The sequence below is a fragment of the Chiloscyllium punctatum genome, chromosome 20 (genome assembly GCF_047496795.1).
Source record: "Chiloscyllium punctatum isolate Juve2018m chromosome 20, sChiPun1.3, whole genome shotgun sequence".
Taxonomy (NCBI): Eukaryota; Metazoa; Chordata; class Chondrichthyes; order Orectolobiformes; family Hemiscylliidae; genus Chiloscyllium; species Chiloscyllium punctatum.
Window position 1 is genome coordinate 8,021,542 of NC_092758.1, and position 23,008 is coordinate 8,044,549.

Here is a 23,008-nt window from a genome sequence, read left to right on the forward strand (position 1 = left end):
ATTTTCCACACTTTTGGCGAGGTGACACATAACTGTTGCAGTAATGGTAAACACTCAATTGGGCAAAGGAGAGTGCTGGAACAAAAGATCTCAGATCCCTTAGAGAAGGCGAAGATGGTTGAATCACTTCGTTCGCTTCAGGCTGAAGATGATTGCAATAACTTCAGCTTTAATATTTCCACTTGTGGTCTGGGGTCCTTGACGGTCAAACTTGGGTATATTTGTGAAGCGTACTTCTCCCCTTAGTTCCGTAATTGTCCATCATTAATGACTAGATTTGAACGGATTGCAAAAAAAAATCTAATCTGATTTGTAATCGCTTAGCTCTAGCTATTTAATCCTGCTTCAAACGTTTGATGAGCATTTATTTATAGCTTCACCAGGCAAAATAGAGGGCCGATCGGTTGCGTTTTCATCTCAGCTGCTGTATTGTTACAATCAAGCTTGGCCTGACAGATCGTTTACGTTTATAATTAATATAATGGAACTTGGTCAAACAAGTCTGAAGATGCGCTTTAATACGAGAAAATATTTGTATTGCTCCCAAGTAATAAAGCATGCAAACAATATTCGATATGCTTGTATTCCAATTTTTAAAAATTAATAGAAACATGAAAACAAAATTTCAATCTGATTTCCAACATTATCCATTAGAAGAATTTAAACCCAGGGAAGTACAAACCTATCTCAATTGTTTTAGTCGTTACGTCACTTGTTGACACCGTTTGTTGATTCCTTTTCGAGTCTGCTGACATAAAAGGTTGAGAAATATGAGCGCCTCAACTTTGCATAGCTCGTAGTTGCCAACCTCTATCCAAATTCATCTTGCCTGGAAGCTTTAAAAAAAACACTTTTGCTGAGGTATCAGGCTTTCTTAGTTGAATTACTAGAGGAAACCAGAATCTGCTTCTGAATTCAGCTCTGCAGTTTTCTCCACTGATCTGAAAAATCTTCTCCTGAATTCAATTTCTGACCCTTCTGAAGTGAGAAAAAACAAAGCCGATGGCACTCTTGAGTTAACATTGCCGGTCATAAGGAAAAATACGCAAATATCATAGTGGTCCAATAATAAGTACCTTTGAGCAATATAGGATAAAGCTCACGGTTGAAAAATGGTTTCAGATTTTCGAAACATTTTCGAAACTTCAAAGGAATGACCAGTATCAATCTGTGTCACATTTAAATTCAGTCCAAGATTCAGTAACGGTAATGACGTAAGTTCAAAATCTTTTACAATACTTGTAATGCGTCAAAGTTCCTTCGATTTTGGAAGGGTTGTAGTGACTTCGAAAACACTGATGTAACAGAATCGTTCAAAACGTTACCCACACACGAGTGAATGGTAAAATGGATAAGAGATTGATTTGAAAGCATGGCGCAGAGAATGAGAATGAAAGATGTTTTTCAGGTTGTCTGATTGTAAATAATGCTTACCATCCATAGCACAGTCTTGGCTTTTACCAATGGAATGAATGCAGCTAAACTTGCGAATGACACTGGAAAAAGTAAGAATGCCTGTTGACACGGTGATGTACACAATTTGCAATGGAACATAAACAAATGAATAGGCAAATAATTAGCAGCATGAGTGTAACGTGTCATAACGGGCATAAGTCAAATTTACAGGAAAACCCAAGAATCAGTGCACAATTTCACTGAAGAGGAGCTATCGAATTTAAACGGACAGAGAAATCTAGGTGTTCTGGTGAAGGTAGGTATGAGCTTGAATTAGCTTGCAAGTAAAGCAAGTGGTGAAGGGTAAAGGGAAATTGTTGCTTGTTATGACGGGAATAGAAATAAGAGCAAGGACATTTTACTTCATTAGTTCATTTCATTATTAAAGTAGTGATTCGTGAAATAGTCTCATAAGAAATTCTCTACTAAGATCGTTAATTCGTTGGTTTTATTTTTTCCAATTTGTCTATATTCAGGTTCTGTTAGATTAGAAAATAGTTACGTTGAAAATGGAGGCAGACAGAACGCAGTAACCAATACATCAGCTGGCACAACATCTGTTATAGAGAAGGTTATTGAGACATCAAAATACTTCAAACTTGAGCGCTATAGATTTTTCATAAACAAGTAGCGATAGATTATTGCACATAACAGCAAAATAAAATTGAGATAAGAATCACATGAGCAATGGTATTATTGAAACTATGAACAGGCACGAAATGCCAAACTCTCTGTGCTACTCCTCGGCCTTTTGTTAACATGCTGCCAGGTCACGATGCATTTTAATTGTATCAGGGGGATGTAATGAATTCAGAATCTCGACAAAAGAAAACAATATTTTGTTGTATTATGGGTGATTCTCCTCTCTAGTGATACACAAGCATTTCTGTCACTTTCTATCAATATTTTGTATATTTGTACATAGATCTTTGAAGGTTGCCACTCAGGTGGATAGAGTTTGTAAGAAGGCCTATGGAGTATTATCGTTCATTAGCAGAGGGATTGAATTCAAGAGTCGTGAGGTGATGTTGCAGCTGTACAGGACTTTGGTTAGGCCACATTTGGAGTACTGTGTGCAGTTCTGGTCGCCTCACTTTAGGAAAGATGTGGAAGCTTTGGAGAGGGTGCAGAGAAGATTTACCAGGATGTTGCCTGGAATGGAGAGTAGGTCGTACGAGGATAGGTTGAGAGTTCTCGGCCTTTTCTCGTTGGAACGGCGAAGGATGAGGGGTGACTTGATAGAGGTTTATAAGATGATCAGAGGAATAGATAGAGTAGACAGTCAGAAACTTTTTCCCCGGGTACAACAGAGTGTTACAAGGGGACATAAATTTAAGGTGAAGGGTGGAAGGTATAGGGGAGATGTCAGGGGTGGGTTCTTCACCCAGAGAGTGGTGGGGGCATGGAATGCGCTGCCCGTGGGAGTGGTAGAGTCAGATTCATTGGCGACCTTTAAGCGGCATTTAGATAGGTACATGGATGGGTGCTTAATCTAGGATAGAAGTTCGGCACAACATCGTGGGCCGAAGGGCCTGTTCTATGCTGTATTGTTCTATGTTCTATGTTCTATGTTCTATGTTCTATGTTCTATTTTATTGTACTATGGGTACTTCTGCTCGCTAATATTGCATAACCAGTTCTTTCACTTTCTATCAAAATTATTGTGTGATCAATACTGCCATAATATGTACATTCTTTAGCAGTGATGAATTTCACTCCGTATCCTTCAATGTTGACATTATTAACATATCTCTAAACAGTTAACAAAACCATCGTTACTAATTAATGCCACCATTATCAAATCCACATCCCTCCTACCATTTGTAAACAGCTTTAAGCCTCACAATGCCTAAAGGTGCTGTGTCCTTGAGAATCCACGTCCAAGTTTTCCTCGAACCCTTTATTGTAAAACTTGAAACAAGTTTCAATGCCTGTCACAATATCAAACGTTCTTGTCAAATACAAGATCATCTCCAATATGACAGTGGCAAGTTCCAACTGTCGACCCATTAAGTTATTGCGTAGTATGCATGTTATTCCTGAATTTATTACACATTGCTCTTCCATTGAACTTTTACGTTTCTACAGTTTGTTGGACCTGCACTTGCCTGGTTCATTTCTCATCTATCTAATCTTATTATAATTCACTGTTTTACTTATTCCTGCTTGGTTGACATTTATATCCCCAACTGCCCACCTTCATGTAATTCTTAACTATATCCACATAACAATTCACAACAATTTTATGTTGTCATCCTTTGTTATGATTGTTCTTCTGCCTATAAATTGTAAAACAGCTTATTCAGAATATCCTGAAACTCCCTCTAGCTGAAAATTAGAAAACAGAAGTTGTTGGTTTAAAATATTGCCATTACTGTTCAGATAGTTTACCACTTGGTGACTCGGCTGACCTTCACAAGAACTTTCAAAAACACTGTGAGGACTTTCTTACAACTAACCATTTGCACATTGTACATCGATAAGCATGTAATTAACCACATTTGCTTGTGCTCTTCTGCTTTTAAGAGACTTCTCAATTCATTTTTTATTTCTAGACTTAACCATCCAAACGTTCTCCTTGCCAGCTTTCTCCACTCTGTCCATTAGAAACGCACGGATTTGCGAAACAGACCTCCTTATGTGTTAAATCATAAAAAAAAAATCTTTTCATCACTCCTTTCTGTGATGGATTACACTGACTCTCATTATCTGCTTCTTTGATTTACATATTCTAACTTTATTTTAAAATGGTGGAAATAAATTTAAATCGTCTGATCTCTCTTGGCCTCAGTAAGCTCCTCCAGACCTTTAACTCATTTGTATAATTCTAGACCCTCGAGAATCCTCAATGTGAATACGTCTGGATTTGAAGCCAGTGTTTTTACTAGCCTTGGCCTTAACGTCTGGAATGCCCTCCACAAGTTTCTCAGCCTCTTTTACATGTCCCTTTAAGACACATCTTAAATCAACCACTTTCACAAGGCGCACAGTCACCAAAAGTACAATCTGCTACTGCGGCTTGGTGTTGGTGATTTATTGTTTTGATTTGGGACACTTTATATGGTTCAGGCTTCCACGTAAATGCAAATTATTGCTACATTTGGTATTTAGCTGTGCATCATGGTACCCAGTCTTGAGCCTTTAACATCCAATACGGTTTCATTACAGTACATGTGAACATACTAACAAGACCAACATTTTACAACTATATAATAAAATCACAGCTAATCCTGGTTTGACTTCTAATGTGTATGCTTTATCACAAAAGTTGAGATGGACTCGTGGTCTCATCGCTAGACTATTGACACAGAAACTCAGGAAATGTTCTGGGGACCCACGGTTGACCTGCTATGTTAGAGAGTGGAATTTACATTAACTAAGAATCTGAAGTGAAGAGTTTAACAAGACAATGAAACCATTGCTAGTTGTGAGGGAAAACACATCAGTTCCACTAATGTTCTTTCGGGAAGCAAACTAACCTGGTCTGACCTGCACGCATATCCAGACTCACACAGGGTTTCCTCGGAACTACTCTATGGTCAATTATGAATGGACACTAATTGTTCCAAAACCAGCGATGTCCACATCCCCTGTATGCATAACAAAAACATACTAGTATGGACGTTGTGAAGCAGAATTAACACAGAAGTGCTGATTGAAATTTAAGAAGAATTTGAACTTCTTGTATTCTTCTCATTTTTGAGAATAGAGTGAAACTGGGTTGATGCAACTGGCATGACTGTGGGCCGAACAACCCATCTGCAAGAGTAGCAAATCTATGAACTCCAGAAGTTGTTGTGTCCCAGTAAATAAAGTTGCTGTGCCCCGATGCAGTATAGCTAGAACATTAACATTTACCAGACAGTGTGGAAACTTGGGATGTCTGGCTTAATTTTATTTTTAATCTCTCCTCAAACGTTTAACCTTTAATCTCTGGAATTTTTCTAGTGAACCTTCACTGAAGTTCCTCCAATGGTGTTGCATCTTTCCTCAAGTTACGAGACCAATACTTTATACCTTCTACCAGGTTATTACTTATTGTAAGAAATAGTGAGATTATAGTTAATTTGTACAGGACAGCAGTGAACAAGATGTGGAGTGCACTGTATTGCTCATGTTATGTCCGGAAGATTGCAAATGAATTAATCCAATAAACTTGACAAGGTTTACTGGATTAATGCCTGCCATGAGTGATGTCTTAAAAATAAAGTTTGAAAACGTTATTTTGCATAAATTGGAGTTTGGAAGGGGAGGATACTTGATTGAACCATATAAGATTCCAAAGAGTCTTGGTAGAATAGGTATGTGTAGGATGTTTTATCGTTTACGATTCTCAAGAACCAACGACGATTATTTAGAAACCTGGGATTTCCTGCTTTAAAAAGAGACGAGGACTTTTTACGTGTCGCAAAACATTATAAGTCTTTATAAGTATCTTCCTGAAAGATTTGCGGGAGAAGAATTTTGATTCTTTTTAAAGGATAAAGTGAAACGTTTCTCCTGAAATAACGTGGTGAAACGTTATGAATAGTGGGGAATAGAGATTTCAGGCTGCAGTCACATCAATTCTGGTGAAATTCAATACTGGGGAAGGTTGGGTATTGAATAATTACTTCTGCTGCTTGTTCAAAAATTCTCCATAATTAATCAGAATTATGCGTTACCAACCATGTGTTTCTTGTCTCAATGTGTTGAAGAACTCATAGAATATCACGAGTATTCCAAACCAACAGTATTTATGTTAGCGTGATTCGTTGAATGACAAGCAGTGAACGAATTACAACACTAAGAATAAACATGTTCCATTGAATTGACTTACTTGTTGCAATGTATTTGTTATCTCAGCGTTCTCGATTGATACTGAACAGATTAACTGCCGAAAAAGCTCAGCGTCTATTCTAATTTTAATACTAAAGTAGCATTTCAGGTAATAAAACTACAAGGTTTGCCTCTGTCTCTACTAATACGGAAGACCTACAAGCATGCCATTAAAAAAAAACATACGTCTAAGGTTTTATTCCTTTCTTTCTTGGTACTCATAGAGGTACAAACTGCAAATTAATTACAGTGCAGATTAACACAATTAATCATACCTAGTACCACGAGTATTAATATCATCCAGAGGCAATGTCGGGTTAGAGGGTTTTAAAAACAAAAAATCACTCTTAGAGGATTCGGGTGACAGACAGACAGTGTAATTATATGATTCTCGAATTGGCAGAGTTTGAGCAGAATCTAGATAATTTAAATTTGCTTTTGTGACGTCTCGACAATAAGTGGCACCCGTTGAATTTCTCTGTCTGTAGCAACAGAATCTGAACGCGTAACAGTAACTATTCCTATCTTGTTTGCACTTTACAACGACCAGAAAAATTATTATGAATAAAAATATGCAGGAAGTTGATCCTAAAATTATGATCAACAGAAAATTTAAATCTGAAAATAATTCTGGATTTCGAGGTTTGCTTTTTTGTTCAAAGGTATTTTCAGTAACATTACTTTGGAATGTAAAGAGAATTGAAACTGTACTAGAGAGACTCGGCTGCCCATTGTCCCTGACCAAAATTACAAGCGCCTGTCTAAGAGCATCTTGATCCCTAAAATTTCGAGTTGTTCGAATTTCGCCAGAGGTAAGTCCCACATGAAAAATGCTGTGATCAGGAGCTTCTATGAGCTGGTAAGAAAGTCGTGCATTCTGTCCAGAATCTGCGTCTGTCGCAATTACTTTGGTCACCAAGTACCCGGGATGTGCAGATTTTGGTACAATCAAAATCGAACTGCTGTAATTTGAAGGTGAGACAATGACTGGGGCGTTGTCATTTTGGTCCAGGATAATAACGTTTACGAGAGCAGTGCTGGTCAGTGAGGGAGTACCGCCATCCTGAGCCTGAACTTTGATCTGAAATTTCTTCTGTATTTCATAGTCAAAAGAGCGTAGCGCGTAAAGGTGCCCATTTTCCGAGTTAACACTAAAGCGGCCAGACGCGGAACTTTCATGTGTGAAACTGTCCAATAGAAAATACGATACAGCGCTATTCTTGCCCACGTCAGGGTCGAAAGCGGTAACATCAAATATTGATGTACCAGGAGCATTGTTTTCCATCAGGAAGACATTATATACCGCCTGAGTAAATAGTGGTGCATTATCATTGATATCAGAAACGGAAACTTGGATAGTTTTATTTGCGGAAAGAGGTGGTGATCCTGCATCCCAGGCAGAAATGGAAATATTATAGTGCGGAGAGGATTCGCGATTCAGTGTGTCACTCACTATTAAATTGTATTGCCCGTTCAAAGATTTTTGAAGTTTAAATGGGATATTTGGTGGCAACTCACACCGCACTTGTCCATTTCCGCCAGAATCAGAATCGGTTGCACTTATTATCGCGATCACAGTCCCTCTTGCAGCATCTTCGCTTACTTCAATGGATAACGGGTTTATTTTTAACTCCGGGGCGTTATCATTAACATCAACTAATTCGACAAGGATTTCAGCACGCCCAACTAATGCGGGTGTACCATCATCCACAGCTTCCACATCAAGTTGGTAAACTTTCTTTTTTTCATAGTCTAGTGAACCTTGAACTCTGAGCTGCCCAGTTGCGGGGTCCAAACTGAACAATTCCCTCACACTGTGAGAAACGTGGCTGCTTAAATAGTACTTCACCTCGCCATTTGTTCCCTGGTCTAAATCAACAGCATTTATTGTTGCAATCAATGCACCTTTAGGTAAATTCTCCACTGCGTTAGTTTTGTATGTCTGATGATCAAATACTGGGGAATAATCATTAACATCCAGTACAGTGATGATTATTGCTGCAGTGCCAGATCTACGAGGAGTTCCACCGTCAAAGGCCGTCAGTGTCAGATGAAAACTTGAGAGCTGCTCGCGGTCTAAGGGGTTTTCTAACACCAACTCTGCCATTTCACTCCCATCGCCTCTCGTCCGAGTCTTCAGGCTAAAGTGCTCGTTTGTGCTGATTTCATAATTACTCACAGCGTTGGTACCCACATCTGCATCTTGCGCACTCTCGAGTGGGAAAAGAGCTCCAGCTGCAGTTACCTCAGATACTTGTAAAGCGTATCTCATTTTGGGAAATCTGGGCGAGTTATCATTTATATCCAATATTTCCACATTGACACGGTGCATTTCCAAAGGATTTTCTACCGCTACATCCTGAGAAACAGAACAAGTCACGCTTTGTCCACAGAGAATTTCCCTGTCGATTCTTTCGTTTACAACTAAGACGCCATTCCCCGTGTTCACCTTAAATACCTGCATCCCGTCAACAGAGACGAGCCGAAATTTGCGAAATGACATCTCTCCAATGGTTAGGCCTAAATCCTCCGTAATATTTCCTACAAAAGCACCGCGCTCCAGTTCTTCAGGGATCACATATTGTATTTGACAGAAAATTAAATCCGAAACGCAAGTCAGGAATGCAAAATAGTACAGCCGGTTGAGCCCTTTCGCCATTGTTCCGCGTTCGATCTAAATATAAATCTGTCGCAATGCCGCCCAATATCGTTGTCTTGTGAAATAAAATATCCTTCCCGGTGTAGGAAATTGTCGACATTAAATTGATAAACATGAAATCTCGAACTAACTGATATGTCAATGTAGGCTGGATTCGGATACGGGCAACGTTTGCGTTGCTCGTCGGTTCTGCGCTGGGTTTTGTATGAAAAGAAAGAGGAGGTAGATCACTGACAGTGTGTGGCTTTCTTATTGGTAGACAGCGACGCAAAGAGTTCTGACCCATAACTGCATCATGCTTTTCTTAAAGCAGAACTGTTTTCATGGATTTCCAACACCAATAGGTTGTCTTTTTAATGGTGCGCAATTAAAATTCAATCTTAATCTAGTTAATACTTTATTCCCAAACTTTTTATTTATTTTGTCTAATTTTTATTGTTTGCAATTGATCATTGAAAATAATGCAATTTTTAAAAAAAACTTTCGAGAAGGTGAGATGATGCAAGAGATGTTCGTAATTTTTTTTTCAAGAATTTAATTCATGGTTGCTGAAATATTAAGTTTATCTGATTCAATTCACTGAAATACCTTGGAAAAAATGTTTTTTTGAACGTGGTATCCGTTCTAAATGCGCCTATTCCTGCTGACTTTGATCACAAGGGGCGAAGCCACATTGGATTTGGTACTGGGTAATGAGCCCGGCCAGGTATTAGACTTGGAAGTAGGTGAGCACTTTGGTGATAGCGATTATAATTCTGTTATGTTAACTTTAGTGATAGAAAGGGGTAGGTATATGCCACTGGGCAAGAGTTACAGCTGGGCGAAAGGCAATTACGATGCGATTAGGCAAGATTTGGGAACCATAGGATGGGGAAGGAAACTGCAGGGGATGGGCACATTAGAAATGTGAAGCATATTCAAGGAAAAGCTTCTGAGTGTCCTAGATAAGTATGTGCCTATCAGGCATGGAGGAAGCTGTAGAGCATCGTAGCCGTGGTTTATAAAGGAAGTGGAATCTCTGTTCAGGAGGAAGAAGAAGGCTTACGTTAGGATGAGATGTGAAGGCTCCGTTAGGGCGCTTGCGGGTTACAAGGTAGTCTAGAAAGACCTAAAGAGAGAGCACAGAAGAGTAAGAAGGAGACATGCGAAGCTGTTGGCGGAAATGATCAGGGTAAACCCTAAGACTTTCTACAGGTATTTAAGGAAAAAAGAATGACGAGAGTGACATTAGGGCCAATCAAAGATAGTATTGGGAAGTTGTGTGTGGAGTCAGAGGAGATAGGGGAAGCACTAAATGAATATTTTTCAACTGTATTCACTCTAGAAAACGACAATGTTGTCGAGGAGAATATTGAGATACAGGCCACTAGACAAGGTGGGATTGAGGTTCACAAGGAAGAAGTATTAGAAATCCCGCAGAGTGTGAAAATACCTAAGTCCCATGGGCCGGAAGGGATTTATCCTAGGATCCTCTGGGAAGCCAGGGAAGAGATTGCCGAGCCTTTGGAATTGATCTTTAAACCGAAATAGTCTACAGGAATAGTGCCAGAAGACTGGAGGATAGCAAATGTGGTTCCCCTGTTCATGAAGGGGACTAGAGGGCAGCACGGTGGCTCAGTGGTTAGCACTGCTGCCTCACAGCACCAGAGACCCGGGTTCAATTCCCGTCTCAGGCGACAGAATGTGTGGAGTTTGTACGTTCTCCCCGTGTCTGCGTGGGTTTCCTCCGGGTGCTCCGGTTTCCTCCCACAGTCCAAAGATGTGCAGGTCAGGTAAATTGGCCATGCGAAATTGCCCGTAGTGTGAGGTAAGGGGTAGATGTAGATGTAGGGGTATGGGTGGGTTACGCTTCGGCGGGGCGGTGTGGACTTGTTGGGCCTAAGGGCCTGTTTCCACACTGTAAGTAATCTAATCTAATCTAATCTAATCTAGAGACAACCATGGTAATTATCGACCAGTGAGCCTTACTTCAGTTGTTGATAAAGTGTTGGAAAAGGTTATAAGAGATAGGATTTATAATCACCTAGAAAAGGATAATTTGATGAGGGATAGTCAGCATGGTTTTGTGAAGGGTAGGTCGTGCCTCACAAACCTTACTGAGTTCTTTGAGAAGGTGACCAAACAGGTAGATGGAAGTAAACTGGTTGATGTGGTGTATATGGATTTCAGCAAGGTTTTTGATAAGGGTCCCCACAGTAGGCTATTGTACAAAATGTGGAGGAATGGGATAATGGGAGATATAGCAGTTTGGATCAGTAATTGGCTTGCTGAAAGAAGACAGAGGGTGGTGGTTGATGGGAAATGTTCATCCTGGAGTCCAGTTACTAGTGGTGTACCGCAAGGGTCGGTGTTGGGTCCACTGCTGTTCATCATTTTTATAAACGACCTGGATGAGGGCATAGAAGGGTGGGTTAGCAAATTTGTAGATGACACTAAGGTCGGTGGAGTTGTGGATAGTGGCGAAGGATGTCATAGGTTACAGAGAGACAGAGATAAGCTGCAGAGCTGGGCTGAGAGGTGGCAAATGGAGTTTAAGGTGGACAAGTGTGAGGAGATTCACTTTGGTCAGAGTAACTGGAATGAAAAGTACTGGGCTAATGGTAAGATTCTTGGTAGTGTAGATGAGCAGAGAGATCTCGGTGTCCAGGGACACAGATCCTTGAAAGTTTACACCCAGGTTGACAGGGTTGTTAAGAAGGCATACAGTGTTTTAGCTTTTATTAATAGAGGAAATGAGTTCCGGAACCATGAGTGTGTGCTACAGCTGTACAAAACTCTGTGTGACCGCAGTTGGAGTATTTTGTATAGTTCTGGTCACCGTATTTTAAGAAGGATGTGGAAGCTTTGGAAAGGGTGCAGAGGAGATTTACTAGGATGTTGCCTGGAATGGAGGGAAGGTCTTACGAGGAAATGCTGAGGGACTTGAGGCTGTTTTCGTTACAGAGAAGAAGGTTGAGAGGGGACTTAATAGAGACATATAAGATAATCAGAAAGTTAGACAGGGTTGACAGGGAGAGCCTTTTTCCAAGTATGGTGACGGCGAGCACGAGGGGGCATAGCTTTAAATTGAGGGGTGATAGATATAGGACAGATGTCAGAGGTAGTTTCTTTACTCAGAGAGTAGTAAGGGTATGGAATGCTTTGCCTGCAACTGTAGATTCGCCAACATTCAGTACATTAAAGTCGTCATTGGACAAGCATATGGACGTACATAGAATAGTGTGGGTTAGATGGGCTTCAGACTGGTATGACAGGTCGGCGCAACATCGAGGGCCGAAGGGCGAATACTGCGCTGTAATGTTATAAAACAACTCTGAGATCCACGTCTTTATTGGCTGTGAAGAAATCTTTTAGTGTTGGATTTTGAATATATTGCAACATTCAGAATCAAAATTCTGAGACGAAAATCGACAAGAAAAAAACACATTACAATGCCAAACTACAAAATTTCCAAAGACCAGGCGAATATGATATGTGGTAGAGTAATATCTAATACGGGAGTCAACCATCTGTGCCCAATTGTCAAATAGTTTATTTTGTTTAATATGACGCAGATGTTTCGATATTACGCATTATTTGATTGGAGAAAAATAAACCAAGTTTGCAATTCCTGAAAAAAAAAACAAATCTAAAGCAATTCTGCAGAATGGACATAAGAAGGCAAAGAACCCCTCCGATTTAATGCGTTGGTGTGTTCGTGCATGATGTTTCGCAGAGTTTGCTGGTAATTTGTGATGTGAGACTTTATTCTTCCCTGGAATGTTTGGCCTTCTCCAGAGAAGATGATATCACCTTCCCCTCGATACTTCCCCTCTCTCACACTTTTTTTTCACCTGTTAATATATCTTACTTTGAGTGCTGGAAATCTATATCTATAATTACCTATCTGAAACCTTTTTATTCAATATCATGGCCTGCAGTTGTTGACGCCAGGATAATCATTGTTACCTTGTTTGCCCGTAAAGGTCGGATAGTTCTCTGAAAAGACACTTAGTACTTCCCAAACAAACGTGTTGATAAAAGGAAACCTGGGGCACCAGGTAAATTATCAATATTAGTTCGAAGGGGATCATGGGCTTCGTGCTTCTTGTGATTTTTATGCTATTTCCTTTGGCTTTCATATTCTAGTAATTTGTAAACAAGCAAGTTACATCTCATAATCCACTGTAAATAATTGAAAAATTCAGTTTTGAAAGGATACTGATTTCCAACACCGTCCTCTTTGCAAAGGAAACATAATTTGTAACATTCATAACTAATTATTAACTAACCTATCTATTTCTAAACGACAACTTTGCTTTCCAGATAGATGACATATCAAAGTCTTTCTGTTCAGACCTCTTCATCTGTAATTGTCCAATCCAATATTCTAATTACTTCACATTTATCTTAATACTCTCACACCAATAATACGTCAATGTAAAATCAGTTTCTCGATGGGTAATACGTCAATATCATAATCATTTAACTATATATCATTGCTCTTTAAGCATCAATAACCATTCTGTCAAGTAGATGCACACACCTCAGAGCATTCTCACGGTGTATTCCCTAAAGTTTGGTATGTTAGCTGTGACGGGTAACTTTGATACATTTAAGCAAGACCATGCATGCATTGGTGACATTCTGCTGATCTTATTGAACGATAAATATCGAAAAAAGGCCATGAACATCCTCACTGGTTGGTCTTGGTGTTTCCTGTGGTGGGAAAGTCAAGTATTCAGTTTACTATTTAAAACAAAATCACGGGTACAGCCACATATATGCCCAACATGTTTCCAAAGCTACCGGTAGATTAATTTCACCGATACATTCCTCTAATTTGGCATACTCCATTTCAACATATGTAACGTGGGTTATTCTCATTCAATGTTGTGTCATATTACTGTTATTATTCTTTTATTATAAGTCAGCTATCAGACTAATTACCAATTTAATCGATTTAGGAGCTCTGGAGAAAACTTACAGCCACAAAAAATTTAATTTGAAGCACTTGTAAAACATAATGCAAGCTGTATGGATCCACATACAATCAAAGTCTACTTGCCTGTTCTATCTTTAAAAAATACGCACACTTTTCACAAATGTTGCTATTTTACATTATACTTGATTGTATTCCTGCTTTTAAAATTATTTCAATTCCAAATATGGCAACAACATTTTTAAGGTCTTGTTTTGTATTCACCACAGCAGTGACAGATTCAGTTAGAGACTAAATAATTTCCTTCCAAAACAACCTTTACTATTTTATACAAATTAAAATCACCTCAAATGTTTCCATTGATTCTTGTTTTAAATTAAAACTTTAATCTTGTGCGTCTCCTTAAACTTCATGCAAATTTCCCATTGATTGTTGAAGTAACAACTTGTATCAAGTTAAAGGTTTGTGAGAAGATTTGTAGCTCGGGGGTGCTCGTTGTTGTGGTTCTGTTCGCCGAGCTGAGAATTCGTGTTGCAGACGTTTCGTCCCCTGTCTAGGTGACATCCTCATTGCTTGGGAGCCTCCTGTGAAGCGCTTCTGTGATGTTTCCTCCTGCATTTATAGTGGTTTGTCTCTGCTGCTTCCGGTTGTCAGTTCCGGCTGTCCATTGTAGTAGTCGGTATATTGAGTCCAGGTCGATGTGCTTATTGATTGAATCTGTGGATGAGTGCCATGCCTCTAGGAATTCCCTGGCTGTTCTCTGTTTGGCTTGTCCTATAATAGTAGTGTTGTCCCAGTCGAACTCATGTTGCTTGCAATCTGCGTGTGTGGCTACTAAGGATAGCTGGTCGTGTCGTTTCGTGGCTATTTGGTGTTCATGGATGCGGATCGTTAGCTGTCTTCCTGTTTGTTCTATGTGGTGTTTTGTGCAGTCCTTGCATGGGATTTTGAACACTACATTGGTTTTGCTCATGCTGGGTATAGGGTCCTTCGTTCTGGTGAGTTGTTGTCTGTGAGTGGCTGTTGGTTTGTGTGCTGTTATGAGTCCTAGTGGTCGCAGTAGTCTGGCTGTCAGTTCGGAAATGATCTTGATGTATAGTAGTGTGGCTAGTCCTTTGGGTTGCGGCATCCCTTAGGCATCTGTTGATGAAATTGCGCGGATATCCGTTTTTGGCGAATACATTGCATAGGTGTTCTTCCTCTTTTTGCAGTTCTGGTGTATGTACTGTAGTGTGTTGTAGCCCTTTAGAACAGTGCCTTGATGCAACTCCTTGGGAATTCCTAGAGGCATGGCACTCATCCACAGATTCAATCAATAAGCACATCGACCTGGACCCAATATACCGACCACTGCAACGGACAGCTGGAACTGACAACCGGAAGCGGCAGAGACAACCGCTATAAATGTCGGAGGAAAGTTCACAGAAGCGCTTCACAGGAGGCTCCCAAGCACTAAGGATGTCGCCTAGACAGGGGACGAAACGTCTGCAACACAAATTGTATCAAGTTACTTTATGAATTCCAAGATCAGAAACAACTGTGTTAAGGTTTGGTGATTTTAAGTTATTTCAACATTTATTTCGTAATTTTAAGCAATGCTTTCATGTTGGAGACAAAATTGATTGTAGTCAGTTCAGAATTCTCCCAATCTCCAGCATGCTGTCCCAGAATATAATAAATTACATGGTTGGCCTTTAGTCCCTTTGATCCCTGCAGGTAAATTCTTGAATCTGCAAGTTACCTGGATCCCCTACTATGAGCTCAGTACAGAGGTAGCCTTTGAAAAATTATCAAAAGGAGACAACAAAAAAGAGACCCAATGCGTATCTGGATAGAAGCCAATGGGGTAATATCATCTAATCATATTTATATATTTGGAAATGTAAATGTATTAATGTCCAATACCGCACATCCAGCAATATGGCAATATTTTAAGAGCTGGTAGCAAAAAAAGGTTAGTCCTCTGCTATTCTGAGATGGGAAAGGTCCCAAGTCACTCGTTTTCACAATGTCGTTATTGTCTATATTTTATTTTAAGGAACCCCTAACATCTCCCGATTATTGAAAGCTGCCTTGTGAATTTTCATTTTCCTTTCTATGGCATTTGTCAAATATTCTGATTATATTACTAACCATGTGTAATATTTCCATAACGCCAAATTTAATAAAAACGCAAGCCTATAGAACAAGATTTTTTTTCTCTCATCTACATATGTGGTACCATATTTTATCCTTAAAACAATTTCCAAATTCTGAATTTAAAATAGTTGCCCTCCAGATTCACCCTATATGAGTTTTTACTGGGAAAGAAATGTAGTGTTCACACCGCAGAAATTCTCACCATTTCAAAACAATTTTACTTCCTTCTCAATTTTTATCGAATATTTTATGTTTGCGAACAATATGATTTGACTGGAATGATATGAATGTTCACGTTTTAAAAGTCATGTAATCTCTTTGGAATACAATCTATATTTTCGATGGTGGGCATGTTAAAGCTCACTGGAGGAAAGTAGCTCGTGCAGAATTGAGTTTTTTTGTAAATATACCTGCCCGCTACATCCACCTTTGTATTACTTCAATTCGGTGTGACATTACACGCCAGCTTTGCTTCACTACAAGAAGGGTCGGTCACATGGAGGATCAATTTTAACTGTGCTCCTTTATCAGCTAGGATTGGTTTAACTCATTTGGCTGGCTTATCGTTTTGCCAAATAGTGCAATGAGGACGCCTTCGGTTTAATTCCCATCAAGATTTTGAGGCTACCATGACGGGGTTTCCTTCTTAATTGCTTCCTTTGCCTGAGGTCAGGTGGCCCTCAAGTTAAATCATCACCTAATAAGATAGCAGCCCCAATGGTCTGGTAAAACGATGGTGACACAACAAAAACTAGGATTACTGGTAAACTATTTTCTCTCACATCATAAATGACTTATCATACGCTACATCCTGCAGTTTGAAAATTTATGCTGAATACTTTCTTTAATCCCAGCACTTAATCGGATGCTTTTGATATTCAATTCAGCCTTTGCCTGACTAAGGAGCAGCACTGCGAAAACTTGTGATCTCAAATAAACCTGTTGGACTATAATCTGGTAATATGTGACTTCTGATTTTGACCACCCCAGTGTAACACCGGCACCTCTACTTCAATTCACGAGTTCAGGAGTAGAGTGGCCCTGTCAAAACTGAAAGTGAGCATCACTGAGCAGATTATTGTTGAGCAGGAGTGGCTTGATAGCATTTGTCTTGATAAGCCACAGTAGACTAATGGGACGGCTATTGGTCAGGTGGGATTTGTTCTGCTTTTTATTTACAGGACATAGTTGGGCAATTTTCCACATTGTTAAGTAGATGCCAGTATTGTAACTGTACTGGAACAGCCTGGCTAGGGAATGGTGAGTTCTAGCGCACAATTGCACATAATATCAGTTTATCAGCATGTCCTTGGCAAAGACAAATTCACATGCAATTCTAACAGGAAGATAACCTTAGCTTTTGGCTGAAAGAGAGATGGGGATAAAGAAATAGCAGCGTTCACAAATCTAACAGCTACAAAAAGCAGAAACTAAAATATTTGTTTTGTTGTCATTTGATCCCACTCATTCGGGCTGCTTCTATTTTTCCAGCTTTTAAAGAACACAAAGTATCACACCCTCTTTTCTTTATTGGCTTGAGGCAGACAGGTCATCACATCTATCTTAACTACTACGCATAAAAAATGATAAAATGCACCTCTTAAACCCATAATGTCATCAAATCTCCGCCCTTCAAGAAATAAACCATCAATATACAAAGGTAGCTTCATTTGTTAGAAACCTTTAGTCTTACCCTATTCGTAGATTACAAGACGTGTATATTGCTTTGACTCTAAGCATGCAAACATTCGCGATTACAGCCCAGTTCAGTGCATCTTTCCCAGCATCGAAAGCTTCCTTCATCAAAGTGGTAACAACACGTCAGCAATTACGTTCTTTCATCCTGCCATGTGTATAATTTTCAACTTGGATGGCTGCAATAATAGTCTCCATTTAAATAGTCAGCAATTTTTATATTTTTTTTCCAAAAGCATGAAGGGGTTATGATCAGGAAATACAATTGACTTACACACGTTGTTGGCAAAATACGTACGAAATATTGCAATGCCAACATCAAGCTCAAGGTCACCTTCTAATATCTGAAATATTTCTGTTGGTGATTATTATTTTTTTTCTGGCAAAAGTACCCATTATGTCGTTCTACCTTCTCATGTCTTTTTTACAGGAATACAGCACCAATACAGATATCGCTTGCATCCATAGCCACTCTGAATGGCTATGCGCAAAAAGGTGCGGCTTACACTAGGACAGTACTTAACACAGGTTTCAGACTCTCAAATGCCTTCTAACACTCTTACATGTTTTCTGCACTTCTTCCACAAGTCAGTCAGTGGAGCTACGACACTACTAAAATTCGATATGAACTTATGACAAAAGCCATTCAGTCCTTGGAGTCATAGTACTTCCTTATTCATTGATTGTATGTGAAACTCCATAAAACCCTATGATTCCACAATCTGGGGCACCATTTGTCCATATTCAATAAATGGCCCAGAACTAAGACAAAGGCTTTTACAAACCCACTGCTAGTCATGTTTATCATGCAGCCCACCTTCAGAAGTTGATTGAACAATTCTAATAGATGCTCAAAATGTTCCTTCCATATGTGACTAAAAATCACCAGATAATCAATGTACACCACACAATTTGCTAATCCTGAAATGACTTTATTAGCTCATCTTTAAAATGTGTCTGGTGCATTTTTCATACCAAATTGCATGACTTCACTGATACAATGCATTCAGTGTCACAATGTCTGAAATTTCTTTCACTCTTTGGTGAAGAAAGTCTGAGTAAGTTCAACTTTGAAATGCAAGTTGCTTGTCCCACGTTCTAAATTCAGGCTTCCAAATGTGGAATACAATATAAATTAGATATTGTAGCAGCATTGACTTTGTGATAGTCGACATTAAATCATTGGGTATATCCCCATTTTTTCTCCATTCCTCTGGGTGTGCTCCATTTGCTGCAAATCACTTTGTTTATATTGTCTTTGAGTATGCATTCAATCTCTTTTTGGATTTATGCCAACTTTAGAGGGGAAGTCTAGAAGGATGTTGCTCAACTGAACAGCATTTCCTATATCTATATCAAGCACAATCAGATTATTCCTTCCATATTATTCTGCCATACCTTCCCACGTGATTGTATTATCTCTTCCATGTTATTTTGACTTTCTTCTCAAAGGTAAATCAATAATTTATCCATATTATGGGAACTTTCTCATTGTCCAACTTAATTTAAGTATAATCAAATTCAGAATCATCTGAACTTGGTTCTTTACTCTGTGTTGTAAAGAGTAATAAACACTCCTTTTGTTTCTCTTTACCTGTCAAAATACTTTTTGAGCATACTTATGTGGCATAGTCTGTGAGATTTCTTTCTATCTAGCATCTTAATCAAAAGATTCATCTCACTGAATTTCCTTTCAATTTGATAAGACTCACTAAATCTTGCTTTTAAGGGCTCATCTTACATGAACAGTATCACTAACATTTCTTTCCAGTAGCAAAGTTATGACTTTTGATTCCTTGTCTGCTTTTTGTTTCATCACATGCTATGCCACCTTTAAGTATTATCTACCCAACTCACGTGGGGTATGTAACATCTCCCTAAAATTTGACACATAGTCAAAATTTATGATCTCTGAATTCAGACTTACCAATTTCTCCTTAATTATTTTCCATGGTTCTCTCACCTCATGCCCAAAAACTAATTGAAATGAACTTAATTCAGTTGATTCATTGGGAGTATCCCTACTTGCAAAGGTCTATTATCCCAATCCTCTGGCTGGTCTTGACTATAAGTCCTTTACACTGTCTTTAAAGTTTGATGTCATCATTCTCTTGCTCCCTGTGATTCGGGAAGGCATGCACTGGATTTGAATTATTTTATATAGATTAGATTAGATTAGATTAGATTTCTTACAGTGTGGAAACAGGCCCTTCAGCCCAACAAGTCCACACTGACCCTCCAAAGAGTAATCCACCCAGATCTGTTCCCCCTAACGTAATGCACCTAACATTATGGGCAATTTAGCATGGCCAATTCACCTAACCTACATTTCTTTGGACTGTGGGAGGAAACCGGAGCACCCAGAGGAAACCCATGCAGACACAGGAAGAATGTGCAAACTCCACACAGATAGCCACCTGAGGCAGGAATTAAACCTGGGTCACTGGTGCTGTGAGGCAGTAGTGCTAACCACTGAGCCACCATGCTGCTCTTTATTCCTAAAGCTATTCATAATTTCCTTGAATTGTTTTGATTTAAAATTTGATCCTTGATCTGATTGTATTTTTGTGAGTTTTGCATATTTTGTCTGACAGATTAAACATCAGAATCTTAATAACTGTGGTCTGAATGAATCAACAAAAGATAAACTGTTACCTACATCAATAACTCTCTGGAATAAGCTGTTCAAGAGAGAAAGAAAACATGCTATTACACAGGGAATCAAACAATTAGCCATTTCTTGGCAAGATTTTATAAACAAAACTGCTTCAACATCGACTTGATAAACTGAATGCTTTATTACCACAAAGAGAAGAGATTGCCATGCAGAAGAATTTAAGAGTCATAGAATCATAGAGATGTACAGCATGGAAACAGACCCTTCAGTCCAACTCGTCGATGCCGGCCAGCTATCCCAACCCAATCTAGACCCATCTGCCAGCACCTGGCCCATATCCCTCCAAATCCATCCTATTCATATACCAATCCAGGTGCATTTTAAATGTTGCAGTTGTACTAGCCTTCATTATTTCCTCTGGCAGCTCATTCCATACACATACTAGCGTCTGAGTGAAAATGTTGCCCCTTAGGCCTCTTTTATATCTTTCCCCTCTTACCCTAAACTGAGGCCCTCTAGTTCTAGACTCCCCCTCCCCATGGAAAAGACTTTGTCTATTTAGCCTATGCATGCCCCTCATGATTTTATAAACTTCTATAAGGTCACCCCATAGTCTCTGATTCTCCACGGAAAACAGACTTGCCTATTCAACCTCACCCTATAGCACATATCCTCCAACCCTGGCAACACCTTGTAAATCTTTTCAGAACCCTTTCAAGTTTCACAATATCTTTCCGATAGGTAGGAGACCAGAATTGCATGCAATATTGCAACAGTGACCTAACCAAAGTCCTGTACAGCCACAACATGACCTCCCAACTTCTGTACTAAATACTCTGACCAATAAAGAAAAGCATACTAAAAACCATCTTCATTGTCCTACCGACCTGTGACTCTACTTTCAAGGAGCTATGAACCTGCACTCCAAGGTCTCTTTGTTCAGCAACACTCCCTAGGACCTTACCATTAAGTGTAGAAGTCCTGCTAAGATTTGCTTTCCCAAAATGCAGCATTTCACATTCATCTAAATTAAACTCCATCTGCCACTTCTCAACCCATTGGCCCACCTGATCAAAATCCCGTTGTAATCTGAGGTAACCTTCTTTGCTGTCCACTACATCTCCAATTTTGGTGTCATCAGCAAACTTACTAACTATACCTGCTACGCTCACATCCAAATAATTTATGTAAATGACAAAAAGCAGGGGACCCAGCACCGATCCTTGTGGCGCTCCACTGGTCACAGGCCTCCAGTCTGAAAAACAACCCTCCACCACCACCCTCTGTCTTCTACTTTTTAGCCAGTTCTGTATCCAAATGATGAGTTTTCCCTGTATTCCATGAGATCTAACCTTGGTCACCAGTTTCCCATGGGGAACCTCATTGAACAACTTACTGAAGTTCATATAGATCACATCTATCACCCTGCCCTCATCAATTCTCTTAGGTACTTCTTCAAAAATCTCAATCACATTTGTGAGGCATGGGGATTTCCCACTCACAAAGCCATGTTGACTATCCCTAATCTGTCCTTGCAAATCCAAATACATGTACATCCTGTCACTTAGGATTGCCTCCAACAACTTGCTCACCACTGAAGTCAGGCTCACTGGTCTCTCATACCCTGGCTTATCCTTACCAACTTTCTTAAACAGTGGCACCATGTTAGCCAACCTCCAGTCTTCTGGCACCTCACCTGTGACTATCGGTGATACAAATATCTCAGTAAGAGGCACAGCAATCACTTTCCTAGCTTCCCATACAGTTCTAGAGTGCACCTGATCATGTCCTGGCGATTTAGCCACTTTGGTGCATTTCAAGACATCTGACACTTCCTCTTCTGTAATATGGGCCTTTTTCAAGATGTCACCATCTATGTTCCACAGTAAATACTGATGCAAAATACTTGTTTAGTATCTGCGCCATCTCCTGTGGCTCCACACAAAGGCTGCCTTGCTTATCTTTAAGGGCCCATATTCTCTTGCTACTTACCCTTTTGTCCTTAATTTATTTGTAAGATCCCTTTGGATTCTCCTTGACTCTTTTTGCCAAAGCTATCTCATTTCCCCTTTTTGCCCTCCTGATTTCTCTCTTAAGTATACTTCTACTGCTTTTATGCTCTTCTTAGAATTCACTCAACCTAACCTGTCCATACCTGACATATGCTTCCTTCTTTTTCTTAACCAAACCCTCAATTTCTTTAGCTATGCAGCATTCCCTATACCTACCAGCCTTTCGTTTCACTCTAACAGGAATATACTTTCTGTGTATTTGTAAAGACAGTTAAGGCTAACTGTATTTTTTTAAAAAACAATTACACTTGATAAGAAGGCAAGCTGTAGACATGCAGTTTTGTTTTTGATGAAAGGACATTTTAAGAAATCACTTCAGACTCTGAACAACAAAAATCTGTATAGGAATCAAAAATTCTGTATCAGTACTTGATTGTCTGTGAGATTTCTTAAAAAGTAGCCAAATTAAAGGTAGTGATTTACTCACAACACAAGTAAAACACTTGAGTAACACTTCTGCAACCATTTTTGCTGCAATGCTGCATAATGGAATAAACTCTGGAAATCTAGTAGATACAATCATTATGGCCAACAAATATTGGTTTCCTTTTTTTGTTTTAGGTAAGGTTTCTATACAATCACTTAAGAATTATAAAAGATTCCACAAATGCGGGAATGAGTGTTAAGGGTTC

At 39.3% G+C, this 23,008-nt stretch overlaps 1 protein-coding gene across 1 annotated transcript; it reads right to left on the minus strand.

The window, feature by feature from the left end:
• Positions 1 to 2,996: 2,996 nt before the first annotated feature.
• LOC140491850 (protocadherin gamma-C3-like) lies at positions 2,997 to 9,118 on the minus strand. Its single transcript, XM_072590258.1, has one exon. It carries the CDS (start codon positions 8,930 to 8,932, stop codon positions 6,539 to 6,541), a length of 2,394 nt encoding a protein of 797 aa, XP_072446359.1. The 5' UTR covers positions 8,933 to 9,118; the 3' UTR covers positions 2,997 to 6,538.
• Positions 9,119 to 23,008: the final 13,890 nt, after the last annotated feature.

Bases quoted from the DNA above. Each gene is read 5' to 3' on its own strand.
- LOC140491850 (XM_072590258.1), bottom strand. From the start codon at position 8,932: ATGGCGAAAGGGCTCAACCGGCTGTACTATTTTGCATTCCTGACTTGC.